The sequence below is a fragment of the Dermacentor variabilis genome, chromosome 2 (genome assembly GCF_050947875.1).
Source record: "Dermacentor variabilis isolate Ectoservices chromosome 2, ASM5094787v1, whole genome shotgun sequence".
Lineage (NCBI taxonomy): Eukaryota > Metazoa > Arthropoda > Arachnida > Ixodida > Ixodidae > Dermacentor > Dermacentor variabilis.
In genome coordinates, this window is record NC_134569.1 from 182,051,704 (window position 1) to 182,070,197 (window position 18,494).

The 18,494-nt window shown below is 45.9% G+C and overlaps 1 protein-coding gene across 3 annotated transcripts in view; it reads right to left on the bottom strand.

Moving 5' to 3' along the window:
- Nucleotides 1–18,475, bottom strand: part of LOC142572986 (tubulin monoglutamylase TTLL4-like) — a 90,421-nt gene extending 71,946 nt beyond the window's left edge. For all 3 annotated transcript variants that reach the window (XR_012826189.1, XM_075682470.1, XM_075682469.1), the window contains exons 1-5: nt 18,399–18,475; nt 14,445–14,691; nt 12,890–12,957; nt 10,800–10,931; nt 4,499–4,609 (exon numbers count right to left, since the gene is read on the bottom strand). Coding sequence is in view for 2 of the 3 variants with exons in the window: in XM_075682470.1 (XP_075538585.1) it covers nt 4,499–4,609; nt 10,800–10,931; nt 12,890–12,957; nt 14,445–14,689 (556 nt within the window). In the remaining variant the exon portion in view is untranslated. The remainder of the gene's footprint in view (nt 1–4,498; nt 4,610–10,799; nt 10,932–12,889; nt 12,958–14,444; nt 14,692–18,398) is intronic.
- Nucleotides 18,476–18,494: the final 19 nt, after the last annotated feature.

Here is an 18,494-nt window from a genome sequence, read left to right on the forward strand (position 1 = left end):
CTGATGGCATTACCTATTCTACCTTGCGTCATCTAGGCCCTCGAGCGACTGAAGAGCTCCTGGCTTTATACAATCTCGCTTGGTCCTCGGGAACTGTGCCTGCACACTGGAAGACAAGCCAAATCATGGCATTATTGAAACCAGGCAAGACACCCCATGCTATGCTTTCCTACAGACCTGTGGCACTTGCCAGTTGCATAGGTAAAACCATGGAACGCATGGTTTTGACGCGCCTGGAGTGGTTTTTGGAGAAGCGTAATATATATCCAGACGCAATGACAGGTTTCCGAAAGGGTAGGTCGTCAATCGACAGCGTCATTGACCTAGTGACAACTGTTGAACATCAGAAACATCGCCGTCGATTAACGGCTGCTGTCTTTCTAGATATCAAGGGTGCTTTTGACAACATTCTACATGATGCAATTTTAAATGCCCTAGAAGAATGTGGCGTCGGGGGACGTATGCATCAATGGATAGCCAGCTATCTTCAAGAGAGAACAATATTCATGACAACTCCAGACGGTGAAACAAAGAACCGTCCCGTCTATCGTGGAGTGCCTCAAGGAGGTGTATTGAGCCCAACCTTATTTAATATTGTTCTCATTGGACTGGTCAAAGAACACGCAGGCACAGTCTCGGTCTCTGTGTACGCAGATGACATCTGTATATGGACCACGAGCTTAACGTGCTTGCAAGTGCAAATGAAGCTGCAGCACACGGTGTCAATAACGTCGACATACCTAAACAGTCGTGGACTGCAGCTCTCACCGGAAAAAAGTGTAACCATGGCATTTACACGGAAGTCAATGGCCTGCTACCCGTTATGATTGATGGGAAGATTATACCTTCAGTAACCCACTACAAGTTTCTCAGAGTCATCATCGACCGTGACTTATCTTGGTCGAAGCACCTCTCTGGATTAAGAAAAAAGCTGGGCAGCTTTACTCAGATCATTCGACATATGTCTGCAAAATCATGGGGGCCATCCAAGTCATCTCTTCTGCAGCTCTACCAGGCACTTTTTGTTGGCTACTTCCGCTACAGTGCGCCTGTACTTTCTCGGGTTAGTACAACTGCAATACGCACACTTGAAAGTGCTCAGGCTCGCGTACTGAGAATTTGCCTAGGACTACCACAATGTGCGTCTACTTGGGGCACTATTGCAGAGGCACGTGCGTGCCCAGCTCGAGTTTATTTGCAACATGAGCCATTGCGAGTGCATCTAAGGCTACTGACTAGACACAAGAATCATCCACTCACGAACGTCATAAGCGTATGGCCTGTGTCCGCCTACTCAGAAGCCGTGTTGTCGGAGCAAGACTTATTACCGTTGGACTTCGAATCGTATGGCATACCCGAAGTTCCACTCTGGACGATGGCAAAGCCAACGGTGAGACTCTCAATCCCTGGAATAACGAAGAAGTCGAAGATGCCACTTGCTGGGCTCAAGCATTTTGCGCTATCATACATTGCTTACATGTATGGATATTACAAACATGTTTTTACAGATGGTTCTGTGACACAGACCTCTTCCGCAGCGGCCTACAGGGTGCGAGGAATGGGGATTGCACAACGGTTCAAGATAGGACACAGGACGTCGTCTACAGCAGCTGAGTTGACCGGAGTTTGAGAAGCAGTTTGCTGCATACTGCAACAGAGTCTCGTGAAGTGGACAGTATTCTGCGACTCAGAACCAGCACTGCAACTCATCAGCAATTATATGAGCGACAGAACCGCATATAGTCCTCAGGTTTATGACGCCATGTCTCTGCTTGCTTGAGACGCCTGCTGAGGTGTCTCATTCCAGGCATACCATCGTGCTACAGTGGATTTCTGGCCATTGTGGTATAGCTGGAAATGAACAGGCTGACGCAGAAGCAAAAAAGGCGCACACTGACGGAACTATTATAAAAATACATTTTTTCCGGTATGACATTAACGCCTTGCTCCATACCTCCCTTAAAACTTCTACGGCGCGACATTGGGACAACGCCGAACATCGACAAGAGCGCCTCCATAGACTTGACGCTGGATTACAGTTCTGGCTTCCACCGATACCTTCACAAGATTGGACAAACACGGGACCCTGAATGTAGCGTCTGTCACACTCTCGAGACAATAGCTCACGTACTTTGCGTGTGCCCTCAATATGCGGCCGAACGAAGAACACTCAAATCTACAGTTGACAGCTTGGACTCCCGCCCCTTTTCAGAAGAAAAGCTTTTAGGTGCGTGGAGGAGTGTTCACTGTGCCCAACGTGCCATAAAATCACTTTTGAACTTTTTAAGTGAGACTGGTTTAGACGATCGCCTCTAGAAGCTGTGAGACGTGCAGTCAGTGCGAAATGTGTTTGCGCAATAACTTTTTGTGACAAGATTACTTTTTGTATGGACAAGATTACTCTGAAGTGTATTGCGTCTACAGTGTGCATTTGTATATTGGACAACGTGTATATAGTATCTCATTGTACCATACCATAATCACCCGCCACCTACCTTTCCCTGTATTTCCCACTTCCCCTTTCCCCTGTGAGGAGTAGCAGGCTAGAGACATGCTCTCCAGGCCGACCTCTCCTCCTTTCTCTTCATTAAAATCTCCTCCTCCTCCTCCTCATGCTGCTTCAAACGGGCAATCAACAAACAAGATAGTAGCCATGACCTGCTTCTAGCGCAAGCGAGAGCTTCCGGCGTTTAATTGATTTTGTAAACAAAAATGGTGATGGTTCCTGCGCAAGTGTAATGTGGTGGTATTTTACACAATTCTAGTGCAAAGCAATCACATTTGAACACATTTTGGAGCCTGCTATAAGTAGGTTATATGCAGGGTTACGTTCTGGCAAGCCGTTGGTCCATGCAATGCCCTGCCGCTTTCGGTGGTGCAGAGAAACGACGCTTGAGCACTATTTGTGCCGTTTTCAAAAGTCTGAGCAACCCTTTTGGCGCAAGGTGGACGCAGATTTCTCAAATTTTCTGAAACGTGGCAGGATGCAGCAGGGTTCGTCTTTAGGCACAGCCTAGCATCACTGAATATTTGACATTCGATTTGTGAATCGAATTATTTTAACATGCAAATCAAATATTTGAGTATTCACACTCCTATAAATAACCCGATAAATGGCGCTAGCTGTCTGAGAGCACTCAGAAAGCATAAAAATACCAAGTTGCAACCATCGGCAGCAGGCTATTGAAGCGAATAGGCGCAGACAGGAAAGTGTTAAAGAGACCCAGATGATCAAAATTAATCTGGAGCACTCCTGCTATACTGTGCCTCATAATCATATTAAACGAGAAGAGTTCCCACCGGCAGCAAGTTGTTTTTTCATCCATTTTAATTTTCATTAACTTATAATTTCTTTATTTCATTTATTAAGCACAAGTAATTTCCCCTATGTTGTCCTTGGTGTCAGTGTTTGTTGGCTTCTCAATCATATTGTGGTTTTAGCACATAAAAAACCCACAATTTTTTGTTTAATTACTAAAGAAATATTTAAAATCTGACTGCATTTTTGTTCCAGTTAAGAAGCATTTGCAATGTGGGAAAGACGTAATAAGAAAAATTTTGACTGCAGGAGCAATGCATTTCACAGCATGTTATGATTCCATTTATCTCAAGATTGGTGCCAGACGGAAAGTTTCTAGCCTAAGGTTGTGTTTCAAGCACTGGCTGACTTCAATTTTGCAATTATGTACTAATTAATAACAAATTATTGACATTTTGCCAACCATCCATAAAGTGATCTGTACCACTCTTATCAAAAGCTGAGTCAGCAAAAATTGTCTCTTGCAATCACGCATTTCAGACCACTGTTCACCACAACTGCTGCAGGTGAATTCGTGGTCACAACAATCAAGACCATGTAGGTACTATGGTGACTACGCAGTCCTCAAGACATGCAGCCAACATGCTACTATGCGTGGCGCTAAATGTAATAAAAAGGTGCCAAGTGATCTTGTCATTTCTGCATGGTTCCCACTGATGTCTGCGGCAATGCAAACTCAACTGATTCCTTTGAATACTGCATACCGGGACCAGAGGATGATTCAGAATTATCCGATTTTCCAAATTAAAAAAAGTCAGATCAATTAGGTTTTACAGCACCTTTAAAACGCCGGCCGAGGAGCTTCAGAGCAGCGCAATACCTCGCTAATCACTTTTTCTTCTTCTTGTGCCATAACACTGATGCAATACAAAAATGTTTCTAAAGCACTGTGGTTAAAGAAAGCATGACAAGGTTGTGCTACCAGTGCTGCAGCTGTTACGATCCCTGGTGTTGCATCATTTCCATAAAGTGCAAATGTTTACAAATAGTACACTGAAATTCTCTACTGATGCAGCCAAGCCTAGTTGTATCAAATCCAGATGCTATTTATTCCCTTCACTGTCTGGCTCAAAACCCATCCACAGAAATCCAGATTTGATTGCAGTTCTCTGGTTATTGCAACAGCATGCCCACGGCATTCTAGCACGTGCGTGACAATAACTTGCAACCGGCACTCACCGCGGGTGAGCCGAAAACCAGACCGGACCACCGTCTGACGGATGAGTAAAGGTGTGATGCTCGTCACTTTCCACCGCAGCTGCTTGCGGATGCACGCTGGCAAGGGGAACACTGCACGCATTGGGAAAGGGACGACAGTGTACAGAGCCGTAACCGATGACACATACAGACACCACAACTACGTGATGAAACAAACCGTTAAAGAAAAAAAAAAAAAAACACGCTGTTGTTACGTTTCGCCTACGACGCGCGGTTTAGCCGGCGCGGCTGCAACAAAGCGGCAGACATTTTGGCCCGTTCGGCGCCGCCGCTACGCCTCCCCGCCAAGCGCGTCCAGGCATGTTCCGATGCCACGTGTCTTCATGTGCGTGTGTGAGTGTATGTGCATATTGGTGCCCACGCTTGTCGAAGCGCGGCAGCCGGGGAGAGGAGCTCCCAACAACTGTGAAGCAAGGGGGTCCGAGCGGCGCCGACACGACGGCTGCTCCTCCTTCTCTTCCCATTGTGCCCACGCTTGTCGAAGCGCGGCAGCCGGGGAGAGGAGCTCCCAACAACTGTGAAGCAAGGGGGTCCGAGCGACGCCGACACGACGGCTGCTCCTCCTTCTCTTCCCATTGTGCCCACGCTTGTCGAAGCGCGGCAGCCGGGGAGAGGAGCTCCCAACAACTGTGAAGCAAGGGGGTCCGAGCGGCGCCGACACGACGGCTGCTCCTCCTTCTCTTCCCATTGTGCCCACGCTTGTCGAAGCGCGGCAGCCGGGGAGAGGAGCTCCCAACAACTGTGAAGCAAGGGGGGTCCGAGTGGCGCCGACACGACGCTGCGCCACCTTAACCCATTGTGCCCGAGCGGCACCGTCACGTGCTCGTCTATAGAGGGGTTCCTTCTTGCCCTCAACTGCGAGAGTATAAAAGCAGCTGCCCCCGGACGCCAAAAGGAGGGTTCCGATTTCTTCTGTTGAGTAACGTGCTCTCCCGTCTCTCTACTTCGGTCAACGTGACCGCCAACTCTTTGCGATGTTAGAATAAACAAGTTGTTTTGTTGTTACCAGTCGACTCATGCTTTGCTGGGACCTTCGGATGCTTCCAGTTGTACCCCAGGCCGCCAGGCCAACGCTACCCTTGGGGCTTGCGACCCAGGTGCAACAACGGGCGTCAGCGCCGAGTTCCCAACAACTCGCGCAAGCGGCACGATTTACAACACTGTCGAACCTTGTCAAGCTGAGTCACAAACAGAGCCAAACTTTGTTCACTATGGATGGTATATTTGCTATAAAAACTAGCACTTTTGACTGTTTTGATACCACAGGTAGCACAAGCCAAGACGATTCCATATGGACTATTTCATACCAGACAGTTCCATGTCTTTCGCTAGAAATTGGTTCCATTTGACTATTCAGAGAGGGGCACAAGCACTCAAATCGTGTATCTTTCAGCATCGCATGGGTCAAGAGTATGGGCAAGCGCATTTACAAACTAATTTTCCAGGTGTTATGAACTTCTGGTGCCAAATTAGGCAGACCCAAATAACAATTCCCTCCGTCATAGCCAATAGTGTGTCTGGCCATGCCTTGTTGTTTTGGGTATCACAAACACTTGATGGAGAGTTAGTGCCCTCACCCATGCGACAATACGAAGGGAGGTCAACCCAGGGGCTGAACGTTCAGAAGTATGTACCAGAGCGTTCACTGAACATCAACACAGGCAACGAACTAATATATTTAGGCCCACACATGTAATAATTTCTGCTAGTTATTTTACATTGATGTTCAAGTGTATGCAAGGGCAAATCATGTGTTTCCTCACCTCCAAAAGCATGAAGGGCCAATCCTAACTCAATAATAATAATATTTGGGGTTTTACGTGCCAAAACCACTTTCTGATTATGAGGCACGCCGTAGTGGAGGACTCCGGAAATTTCGACCACCTGGGGTTCTTTAACGTGCACCTAAATCTAAGCACACGGGTGTTTTCGCATTTCGCCCCCATCGAAATGCGGCCGCCGTGGCCGGGATTCAATCCCGCGACCTCGTGCTCAGCAGCCCAACACCATAGCCACTGAGCAACCACGGCGGGTAATCCTAACTCAGATAGCATACAATCAAACCTCAATATAACGAAGTTGTACTTGCACAATAAAACTTTGTTAAATCACAAATTTCTTTAATTCAATGTTTAAAATCTTCAGCAGTAAAAATACTTTTACAAATTTCTATAACATGCCTGGTGGATAGTATTTTTGCAGCAAGCCCTTATAATCAAATCGCAAGAAGGTCGGGCCATAATAGCACGGTTATGAGCGCCAGCGCTTGCAGTGAATATTGTGCCTAGAGCAATGCATTGGGATGGCTACCGGCATCCGAGATTTGCATGTGCTGCATTGTGCGGCGCCGTATATATATTGAACACCATGGCTGACTGCACTTAGTGCCCGCAGCCGTCATCAGATGGCTCCCACAAATTAAAAACAAAATTGTAAAAAATACGGAGATTCCTCCTGAGAAGAAAGAAAGGTGGTTTAGTTTCGCTAGAAAGGCTGACGGTGATGCCAGAGAAACAACTATCGTATTTACTCGCATAATGATTGCCCCCTGAACCTGCCGCAGCGATATGTCGTGTGCCAAGTCTAGCTAATGATGATCGCGCTTACCATCTGTCCAATGCTGTTGAATGCATGCGAACGACTCTTCAAGACATACCAAGCAATCTGTACGCACTAAACATTTTTAAGCAGATGCCCCATTTTATTCCTTTCTGCACTTCCATGAAAAAAAAAGAGCTACAACCAAACTTGCCTTGGTTTTATTATTTGTAGGCTTTATATTGGTTGTGGTCAACAACAACAACAAAACAGGCGCCATTCAATTCCTCTCGTCTGCACTCGTGTGCACACAACAAATAACAAGTGACAACGATAGTAGCCACGTTTACACCAATACGTTAGAAGTGTACCTTATTCATACACCGACGCTTATAACACAGCTAAGATATTCGCCCATCTTTAGCAGGAACATGCCGTATTAGGATAGTAGTGAAGACAAATGCTGCAGTTTTTGCAGCATGCCCGCCACGAGTTTCTATGTCACTGGCAGCTAGGCGCGCCCATCTCTGTTTCTGTCACGTCAAAGTGGACATGTTTATGTTATTGCCGCAACCCTGCCGATATTGACGATATTATTCATTACTGATACGGAAGAAACAGTTTCAATGCACATAATGTACTCACGAGGAGAAAAAAAATCATGTTCGGCGCGTTTGGCTTGCTCCGCCAGCCGCCATTTTTTTTTTGTGAGTCTCGCACTGTTACAGCAGCAGCCGCCTGTTTGTTGACTTGTTGTCATCCAGCAGCAAATGTTGGATGAAAAACATTTTTTGTTCTTTTTGAGGAAAATTTATCCCGCGTAATGATTGCACCCCAGAATTTGCGTCAATTTTTTTGACACAAAAGTGCGATCATTATGCGAGTAAATACGGTATGTCCACAGTTTTATTGATGTCACACATGCTCATGAAGGACACTACCAAATACCTTTTGACTAGGCCTACATTTTTATCATTTCTTGCAAGACTTACCAACTATACAGGCCCCAAGTACAATGAAATCTTGATATAATGAACTTCAGGGAACGGCGGTAAATTGTTTGTTATTCTGGAAGGTTGTTGTGCATAGTGAAATGCCCAGAATTCACCATTCTGCCCATCAGCCCATCAGTTCATCATTTTTCCCCATATGAGCTATCCACTGAAATGTCGCTGTTGGCTCTTGGCCTGCGCTGCTGCTATTTTACATAGATTCTGCCACCATGCACCACAGACGCCCAAAATAGTTAAGAGTGGGGCACATGAAAGATGCTGACACCGAGAAGACCACTGACAACGAGGAAGCTTTTTGTCGCCTCGAAAGCGTAACATTCTTTTTCACATTCCTTGCTGTGGACACAGCAACCGTCTCACTAGGGGTGGACACCTGCAATATTGCAAAGTGCAAGCTTTGAAAGCATCTGGAAAGTGCAACCATTTCTGCACACACAAAGCTGGTATTGCCACAGAAAGAAGCACGTAAGAAAGAATGAATGAATTCTGGGGTTTTACATGCCCAAACCACTAGCTGATTATGCGGCACACCATAGAGGGAGACTCCGGATGAATTTTGATCGCTAGGGGATCTTTAACGTGCCCCCAATGCAAGAGGCATGAGTGTTTTTGCACCTAGCCCCCATTGAAACGAAGCCGTCATGGCCGGGATTTCATCCCGTGATCTCGTGCTTAGCAGCGCAACACCATAGCCGCTACGCAACTGCAGCAGGTGTAAAACAGAAGAGGTGTGTGCAGGAAGAAGGCTAAAAGAAGGACGCAGCTCCGCTGCTTGGCGACACTTTTCTGGGCATAGCATGCAGTAGCAAAACCTGATGCACCGTCGCCTACACAATAAAAAGTCCCCTCCCACGTTTTTCTGATTTTCCAAACCCACTCACCACGGCGTCCACTTTCTGTGCCTTGTCTGCTAGCCTACAGCTCCGGCTGCTGTCATGGAGATCTATGAACGCCTAAATTCAGCTTATCAGCCCACAGTGCTGAGCTGTTGGTTTAACAAGACACGGAAACTGAGTAACGATTGTTATTCTGAAACGTTCGGTACTCTGAAGTTTGTATTACTGAAATACAGTTAAACCTCGATATAACGATGTCGGTAAAAATGGCAATTTGCTTCAGTATAACAAATTTCATTGGATTGAAATTCGACAATTTATGCAAATGAGTAGAGTCCCCGATCAATTTTGCTCATAAGGAAAAGGGCCGCAGAATTTTCCGAATTATAGGGCAATCGAAAAAAGCAAACCTGAATGAGAAAACAATTTTACTAAATTTGGGAGTTGCCGACAAATTATACGGTTTCACGCCGCGGCGACGATATCTTCACATTGGCAGTACAAATTAAGTGAAGCCAGCCACGCATTCGCGCGCACTCCGCCTCCACGGCTGATAGTGTTACCCACACCGTGACGACACTATAATGAAAAGTGCTGGCAGCGGGGAGCGAATGCTTCATCTGCCTCTCGCTCCAACAGGTCATCGAAACTCGAGATTACGCAATCTCCAATACTAAATGCGCAGGAAGGCAGCTTACATGATGCCACGCCTACTCTTTGCACACGTGGTAAATGTGTGGCTGCCTACGCACATCAGCAGCGCCTACAGCCACGCACAGCCCTGGCCGAGACAGACGTGCCAGAAATCGAGATGTGTGCAAAGCTTCCCCCCTCTCCGCCAAACAAAGTGCAAAGTGCGCCCAGTGCAAGTAGCTTCGTATGTGCTGTGCTTTTGACGTTTAGTTTGCATTGAAGCGAGAGACAACACGAAGGTCAATTCGCTCACTGCTGCTACCACGCTTATATTGCTTAATTTGCTATCACAATAGATGCTCCGCCTGTTGGGCGAGATTGCGACTTTTTTTGTTTTTTTACTTTGGACGTTCTTCACTCACTCTTTGCAATAAAGTTGTTATACATCACAACACAAGTCTCGGAATGAGGCGTTTCGGATATTACGGACTTCGGATAAAACTGACATTTTTTTATCAGATTATCAGGGTTCGCTGTAATGAGAGTCAACTGTACTTGGTTAGATCATGAATTTCGTTAAATCGAGGTTAGTTATATTGAGGTCTGCCAGTGCTTAGCTTACAACCAGTTATAGTGCTTTATTTTGCGCACAGGCCAGGGTTCAGAGGCATATGCAATAAGAGGAAGTAAATTTAACCCCACTGTTAACCAGAGGATCTAATGTTTCTGTCTGGCCGTGTCAAATTGTCAAACGACCATCATTTCATGGAATGAAATAAATTTTAACCCTTTCAGTGCCACTGACATACCAGTACGTTTCTGCGTTTCAGTCCTGCCATGTTCCTTTTGACATTCCTTTTGTCAGAGAGGAATGGGATGACCACACCAAGAAAGCATTTGCCATTATATGCGTCATTTTTTTTTTCATTTCCGCAGAGCTAGAAACAGACTTTTGTGTTCACTATAATATATTAAAAAAAAGAAAAACGCTGCACATGTGTCAACTACAAAAAAAAAAAACTCTGAAAGGATTAAGGAAGGCCGAGACTCACTTCGGAAATGTGAGCAAGCAGCTATTTGATGTAATCATTTGTCACCTGGACATAAAAATGAAGCTCGAATGGACCGTAAATCAACGCAAATCACTCTTATTTTTTTTAAAACAAGCATAGGTGACCACAAGGCTCGTCGGGTCCTTGCGCTAAAGACTTGCAGCGCAGGCCATGCCAGAGCGGCACCCACCTTGGTATCCGTCCGAGTAGAACTGAAGTGTTGGTGGGACACCTGGAAACAAGCTGCGCCGGAAAGGTGAGCACAGCCTGTCGCGCTCCGCGTCGGCTGCACCCTCTTTGTGCTGCTGCTGCTGAGCTGCACCTGGGGATAAGAGTGCACAAGGTAATTGCTACGCGTCTCAACATACTTTGCCAACGAAAAGAAAAAAAAGATTTTTCTGCTTCTGCCTCAAAATCAAATTCACACCTGCCAGGTTTGTGGAAAAAAATTAAGGATATTTAAATGAGGGGGGGGATCTAACAAATATAATAAAAGAGTAATATGGTTAAACCTTGATGTAATGAACTGTAACGAAATTCTCCATATAACAAAATATATAACTTTCTATAACTTCTCCGCAGAACCCCATGTAATAGAACCTCAATATAATGAAGTCTGTTTTTACATGATTTCAACATAAAAAAATTTTACTGCCACCACGAAGGAACGACAAAACAATAAATGGAAACTTCCAAGGATGTAGATGGTCAAACGGTTTAATGAAGGAAGGAAAAAGTGGAGAAGGAAAGGCAGGGAGGTTAGCCAGTTTAGCTCAACCGGTTTGCTACCCTACACATGGGAGCGGGATGGGGGGGATGAAAGATGGGGAGATAGAGAGCACATAACATGGCGCACACATCGTTAGTTACAGTCTGTCACTCTTGCGCGGTATGTGCCATCACTGTCACAGCCACTTGTCCAAGTCCGTCTCCTTCATAAACCGAAGTAGTCCCTAAATGGTTTAATGAGATGTGGCTGCTTGCCAACACACCTCTCGCATCACGCGCCATGTGACAAGAGTGACTATTTGCGCGGATCAGCGTCATGTACCATGTGAAGCCCAAGTGCGATAAGGTCATATCACACCCCATGCTGTGCATGCTTTGGGTGTGAGTGAAAGCGTGCGAGGGTGAGCCGAGAAGGTTGGTGGCTTGGTAAGTGCCGTGTTCCCGCACGAGCAAGGGGAAAGGGGGGAACGAGTTCTCAGTAATGGGAACAAGCGCACGCGAGGTGGTGGTGGGGGCAGGTTGGCGCATTTCTCTTTTGCCAGGGCAGCCGCGGCTGTACATGGCTGTCGGCAGCCCGCACGCCCTGTTTTACAGGTCCCGTGTGCCCGTGTGCAAAGAGTGGCCGTGCCGAGATGACGGGGCATTATGTGCGCTGTCTTTCCCCGGGCTGAAGTACTGGAGATTGTGGCGTAAGATCGAGTTTCAGAGAAGCATTGAAGTGAGAGGCAGACGAAGCGCTTGCTTTCCGCTGCCCGGCGCGTTTCACGACAGCATCGTCCCATTGTGGGCGACACTATCAGCCACAGGACGAAAGTAAACGCAAAAGTGTGGCTGGCTTCATTTCACACCACTGATTTGAAGATATTGCCGACTCTCATATTTACCAAAATGATTTTTCTTTTCATTCGCTTGCCTTTTTTGATTGCCCGATAATTCTGAGAGTTTTGCGGACCCATCCGTACAAGAAAAATCAATCGGCATTTTACTTCCTTGCATAAACGGTGAAATTTCAATACAATGAAATTTCAATATAACGAAGCAAATTATTGATTTCACCAACTTCGTTATATCAAGGTGTAACTGTGCATATAAATAAAATGATAAATAAATAAATAAATAAATGCACCAACTGCTGTTGAACCTTGTGAAGGCACTGCACACAGGGATTTGAAGGTGAGAGGGGAGAAGGGGCTGCAGGATCTCGGCAGGAGTCACACATGTTGTCTTGTGTGTGTGTGCGTGTGTGTGTGTGTGTAGTATAAGCCCGAGCATGAGTGTGGAACTCTAATGACTGGACTTGGTGGCTGGTTTCCCTCCACTATTGTGCGACAAATGGTGATTAGAAGCAAGTGAACCTAACAACCTTGATGTAATGAATCATCAAATATATAACCAAGTAAATCTAAAATTGTTTACCACCAATAGTAGCACATAACGAATATGTGCCTACAATGAATATCAGATATAACAAAGCTGTCTGTGCTCCCATCGCTTTTTGTTAACTAGGGCTGCACTGTAGTGGCCACAGGCAGGCCCACACAAGCTACTCACCCATGTCGGACAGAGACCTTTTGGTCGATCGTGATTGGTGACCACCGCCTCCGCTTTCTTCTGGTGATCTGCGGCACAGTTTGGAGTTTAGTGAGAGTGACAACTGGTGCGGCAGCGAAGTGACATTGTCGGACAGCAACAGTAAAGCTGAGTAATTTCAAGAGCTGGCTGATCCACAATTTTTTTCATTTTCAAATCAAGTCAATGTCAAACCGAAGCACCAGATGACCTTGAAAAATATGCATGTGTACTTAAAGAATGAGCAGTTCAAGACTGGATAAGCGTGCTTAAGCTTGTCCCATCTATAACTGTGCAATTTTCAAGACTGCAACCATACCGATGTGCCCAGCTATCCATTCTTTTGATGTACATGTGTCAATAAATGACACTCGCTCATAAATAAGGACAGGAATGATATCACAACAGGAACAAAACCACATTTTTAGTGTTTGACACTAGCACAAGCAAAAGTGATCCATTTCAGTGTCCTTGACAAGAAAAAGTCCTTAGATAAAGTTGAATTTATCCTGGTACAGAAATAGAAGCAGGGAACACAGCCTTTCTGGAGCAGCCACTAGTAATGAGAGTACAGTAGAAACCTGCTGATACTGTATTTTTGCACATATAACTTAACCAAAAAATTTCAAAATACAGCAGTAAAGTCAGGGTGCGAATTATATGCAAATTAATATGTAATTATATATGCAAATTTTGCCTTGAAGTGTGGCTTCACAACAATGCGGTTCGTGCTGCCATGAAGCCACACCTCAAGGCAAGGTTTTCCATCATTTTCCACCAAAAGATATTGCTGGATCCCACACACACGTGTACTGCTGATACGCGAAGCTCTCCGACGTTTAGTAAAGTGTCTTCACTTCTATGCCTTTACTTTTATGCAGCTCAACCCACCTCGCTCGGAGCACACTCTCATCCAATTTTAATTCCTTCACCTCTATCTCCGCACTCGGCTGCTTCTGTTGCCGACCTCACCTCTTGCCTCTTGCTCTGTCTGTCTGTCTGGCCACCAATCCAATAGCACATACCCATTTTCGGGACGTTGTCCAAGAATGTTCATATATAAAGTAGCACATACCCAGGATCCCAAGCTGTCTGTCTGGACACACGTCCAGTGGCTCAAGTTGTTGCATACTCGTCAAGAAAGCAGCCAGCAGCCCCGAAGTGAGGGGAGGACGCAAAGAAAGCTTAGCTTTAAAGAGCCAATCCCGCATCACAGGAAAGAATAAAGGCATGGTTTGCACACAAGTTACTCTATTTATTCTGAAAGCTTTTACTACTTCACAAATTACGCAATCCCTGTTCCTGTATGTAATCTGTGTCCTCAAAAAAGAATGCGCCTACAATCATTGCAACGAATCGTGTGATTGTGTGCTATATCCTTTAATGAATTCACATATTCACTCGGCCTCATGTCGGTGCAGTGCTTGGTTTGAGCCAGATACCTGCCAGCACAATAAAAACCGCACTTACTACAATGCACCCAGCTGCTTCTGGTAGTTTGGCAAGCTGACATCAAAATAACGAGAGGCGCACTCACGTGTCAGATGGTGGCAGGGCAGCACTGTCTAGCGACGAAGAAGAGGAGGAAGACGGCAGTGAAGCAGGTGAGGCGGGGCTGTTGTGGTCGTCGGGGGGTGTTGGTGGAGGAGAGGAAGAGGTAGTGCGCCGAGCACAGCCGGGCGAGGGCACCTCACAGCAACAGCAGAAGATGGCCGCCTGGCTGTCCTCCAGCATGTGGTACAGCGACGAGCCCCGCGCTAGCGGCTGCACCTGCGTCACCATCCCTGCACATAATCGCACACACAGTTGGTGGAGTGTTACAAGAGCCTGCCTGATGACTCTGGCAAACACACATATGACCACAGCAATAATCATGTACTGACTAACTGTATGCAAAGGAGGGACCATCACTCACAAAGCACAGGTAGTGTAAGAGGAAAACGAAATAGTGTTTGTAAAGAGCAAAAAAATTAAAAATTAAGGGAGAAACCGAGCGCTGTCTTTCATGAAGGTTTACTGAAAACATGTGAGTATTGATTAAACACACTGAAGCATCAAAGACCAGAAAACAGAATAGCGGGCAAGATGAAAAAGCCAAATAAAAAGTGACCAAATCCAATGGCATATGGGACATGACATAGTAATGCACAATGTAGATAGGCAAACCCATGCTTAGAGGGTTAGACACCTGGCTCGCACACCACTGCCCATGCTTTCTAATATGGAGAGCATGGGCAATGGCTTCCAACATCATGAATCTGTCCCAACATGTTCCAGTACTCAATGAAAGGTAGTAAATTCATGCTAGGAATCAACCATACGAGGTACCTTTTACTAAACAGCAAGCTCGAGTGCACATTTCTGCCATGCCCACTGCCCTCATCATTGTTGTTGAGGCTGTTCCTATAGCATTAGCTGTTTGTGAAAAGACAGCTAAACTTTTTTATTAGAGTTATAAGTCGTTTAGCATTACTAAACACATTTAATGTAGCGCACGCAAAACTGATACATACGCTGTAACACAGCAGGTCCAAAATGGGTACACACTCAACACTATGAAGAGCTTTCTAGGTTACATATGCACAGTAAGCACAGTAAGCACAGTAAGTGTCACAAAATGAGGCACTCCTTAGTTTGCATGCAACAGGGGTGGCAGGGCATTCACAAGCATAACGGACATGTTTATGCGAGAACTGCCAAACATTGCCATTATCAGCTACTTAATACAGGATCCGAAGCTTAAGCTAGCAGAAGTGTTCAGCTGCCAGCTGCACTGGTTTAAATTGTGGGAGCTATGCAGGAAACAAGTCCCTTCGTGAAGCTGCAATAACATGACCGGCAATTCATACATTTCACAAGCAAGCGAGTTTTTACTCTTGGAAGCCATGTTATCACCAAGAACCATCGGCAGACAACTATGATAGCCACGCTAACTATGTTCAAATGATGCTTTCACGGTACAGCAAGTGGCCATGCTTGTTTGAGAACATTTCCTGCAGGGAAAAGGCTGTCTTACATAATGGTGGTAGGAATGGCTCTGAATTGCAATGGAACTGACAGTACTGCACAAGAGGCAGCCCGAGAGTCACTTTGGGATCTGTGCAACATGGACCAAATGTAAGTTTTGCTTGGCATGACATCAACCCAAGTCACGGATCAATTTCTTCTAGAGGTACAGTAAATTCAGAGCGACACTTGTGCATACTGCATAGTTTAGTGTGGCCTTCTTTGTCCGCCAATGAGAACATCTATGATCCAATTCTTATGCAAGGTGGCACAACACCCTCACCATTTTGTGTAGTCTGTCCACGAATGACTTGGCATTTTTTGGACTTTATGGCCGCTTTGTAACGTGAGTGACTTCAATATCTTCAATGCCAGCCCAGTGATGCCAAATCTGGGTGGTCTCTTAGAGAGTGCAACTTTCCCAGTAATTGGTTGCACTGTTAGCCACAGTAAATGTAATGTAAACTCTCTTTCACCACCTGTCAAGCAGAAGTAAAGGAGCAGTAGCAGTGTGCAGCGAAAGTTGTCCATGCTCTAGCAACTATCTGGGAGCGTAGTGCTGCTGCAGTGGACTCTTGTGGCCCGACACACCCAACCCTGATTTGACATCATACATTTTCTTGTCAGGATGGGCGACACAAGTGTGAAGCACGTACCACCAAGCATCACACTTGGGAAGAACTCAAGGCACATCAACAAATTTAGACCAGAATTTCTGTACAAATTGGCAAATGCACTGCCCGACGGACTGCTTAAGCTGGTGTAAAATTCTGGGACTATACAGAGACTTTTAGAAAAGTAAAATGTTTTACTTAAGTAAAAGTAAAAGGTCTGCTTAACGGAATAAAATTGGGTTCATTAAATCAGCTTAACGCTTCACAAATTTACAGAAAATTACAATCGACAGTGAGTTTCCAGAACAAGTGGTTTCCAGCAGAACGTTCTGACATGGACAGGAAGAGATGACACACGCTGGACTACTACCTGAATATTTATTGTCTCTTCTGTCCTGAACTGCCTGAATGAACTGACTCTTCCTATCCGTGCCAGAACGTTCTGCGGTGTGCCAATTGTGCTATGGGCAACCAACAAGCTCAGGCAAACACTACTCTGGAGTAGTGCCTAGTAGTAATGCCTAGTAGTAATAGTAGAAGTAGTAGTAGTGCCTGGAGTAGTGCCTAGTAGTAATTCCATGCCTGAATTTAGAGCTACCACACACACAAAACAAGAAAGAATATAGAAAACCGAAAGTAAACAGCTTTTAGTGAGCACAGGCTGCTTCCACATAAATGAATTATCATATCATGTCAGTCCCTTTCAGGATTACGTATAATTGCCGGCGTTTGAATAGCCGCTGCGAACCACCTGCTGCGGTTGGAAATCCATGGGAGACGAAGCAAATAAGACGGCACTGCCGTCGTTGCTCTTGCCGCGAAGTCGACGCAGGAAATGGCACGAACGCCGACACACGTTAACGTAAAACATATAACATCTTGCACAACGCATCAAAGTTAGCCAATGTAGCACGGCATTTTAACAGCATGATGAACTCACCACCTGCTGTAGACAAGGCCGCAGCAGACGACGCAGAATGTATAGAAACTGCCCGCGCCGTTCTCCTCGCAAGTTAGTAGGGGAAAGAAGAGGAGAAGGGCGCACAGATGACGCCGTTGTTAACGGAAGAGCGCTAATAGCTATCGCAAAGTATTCATACACGCGGATAAAGGATCAAAAGGATTAGGCACACCAATAAACGGAACAAAGTCGAAGCTGTCCTGTCCGTCCCCCTCAGTCACCAGCGATTTAAAGCTACTGAAATTTGCAGTATGTAAAGGTTGCGTACTACTACGCACGCGGTCAAGCTTGGTAATTACAGCACTGTCGTGTAGGATTACGTGGCTCTGCAGACGCTTCGGTCCTAAAGGTGCCGCCACAACAGGAAACGGCGATTTGAACGAGGAAGCGGCCGACTATTTGACATTTGGCGTGTCCGCAGAACTTGCGAAAGCCGACATCGCTCACGAGAAAAGTGTTTCCCAAGAGGAAAAAAAAAAAAAGAAGAATACGAGCATCAGCTGCGCGCCAAGTTGCACTATGCAACCGAGCGGCGCCGCGGTACACATTAAGTCTCATGTTTGTCTCTCTCGCTAGGAAGCCTAATTCCGTGCTTCTCGCGTTTGTACAGCAGAATCCATCGCTACCAACTTTCCCAAAACGCGTGGCAAGAATTCAATGTGCCGAGATACGCCACTGAACAGGGAGCACCCATTTGGCGACATGATACGGCCACGCCGCGCCATCAAAACTACAAAACGCGAATGAATGAATTTGTCAGCTGTAGAGAATGGTGCCAAGCTGCTGGACCGCTATTTATGCGATTATTGGGCTCAACCGCTGCAAACCTGTTGCCACTGCCGGGGTCTAGGTTCTGTAGACGCTATATGATACCAATTTATGGTAAATGAAATAGGATATGTGTCCATACCTTCTCAATCCTTCTGAACACGCGCTTGGAAGGACTGGATTGCCTTGACTTTTGCTTTTTGTGGCTCGCAATACCGCAATCGACACCATTGGGCTG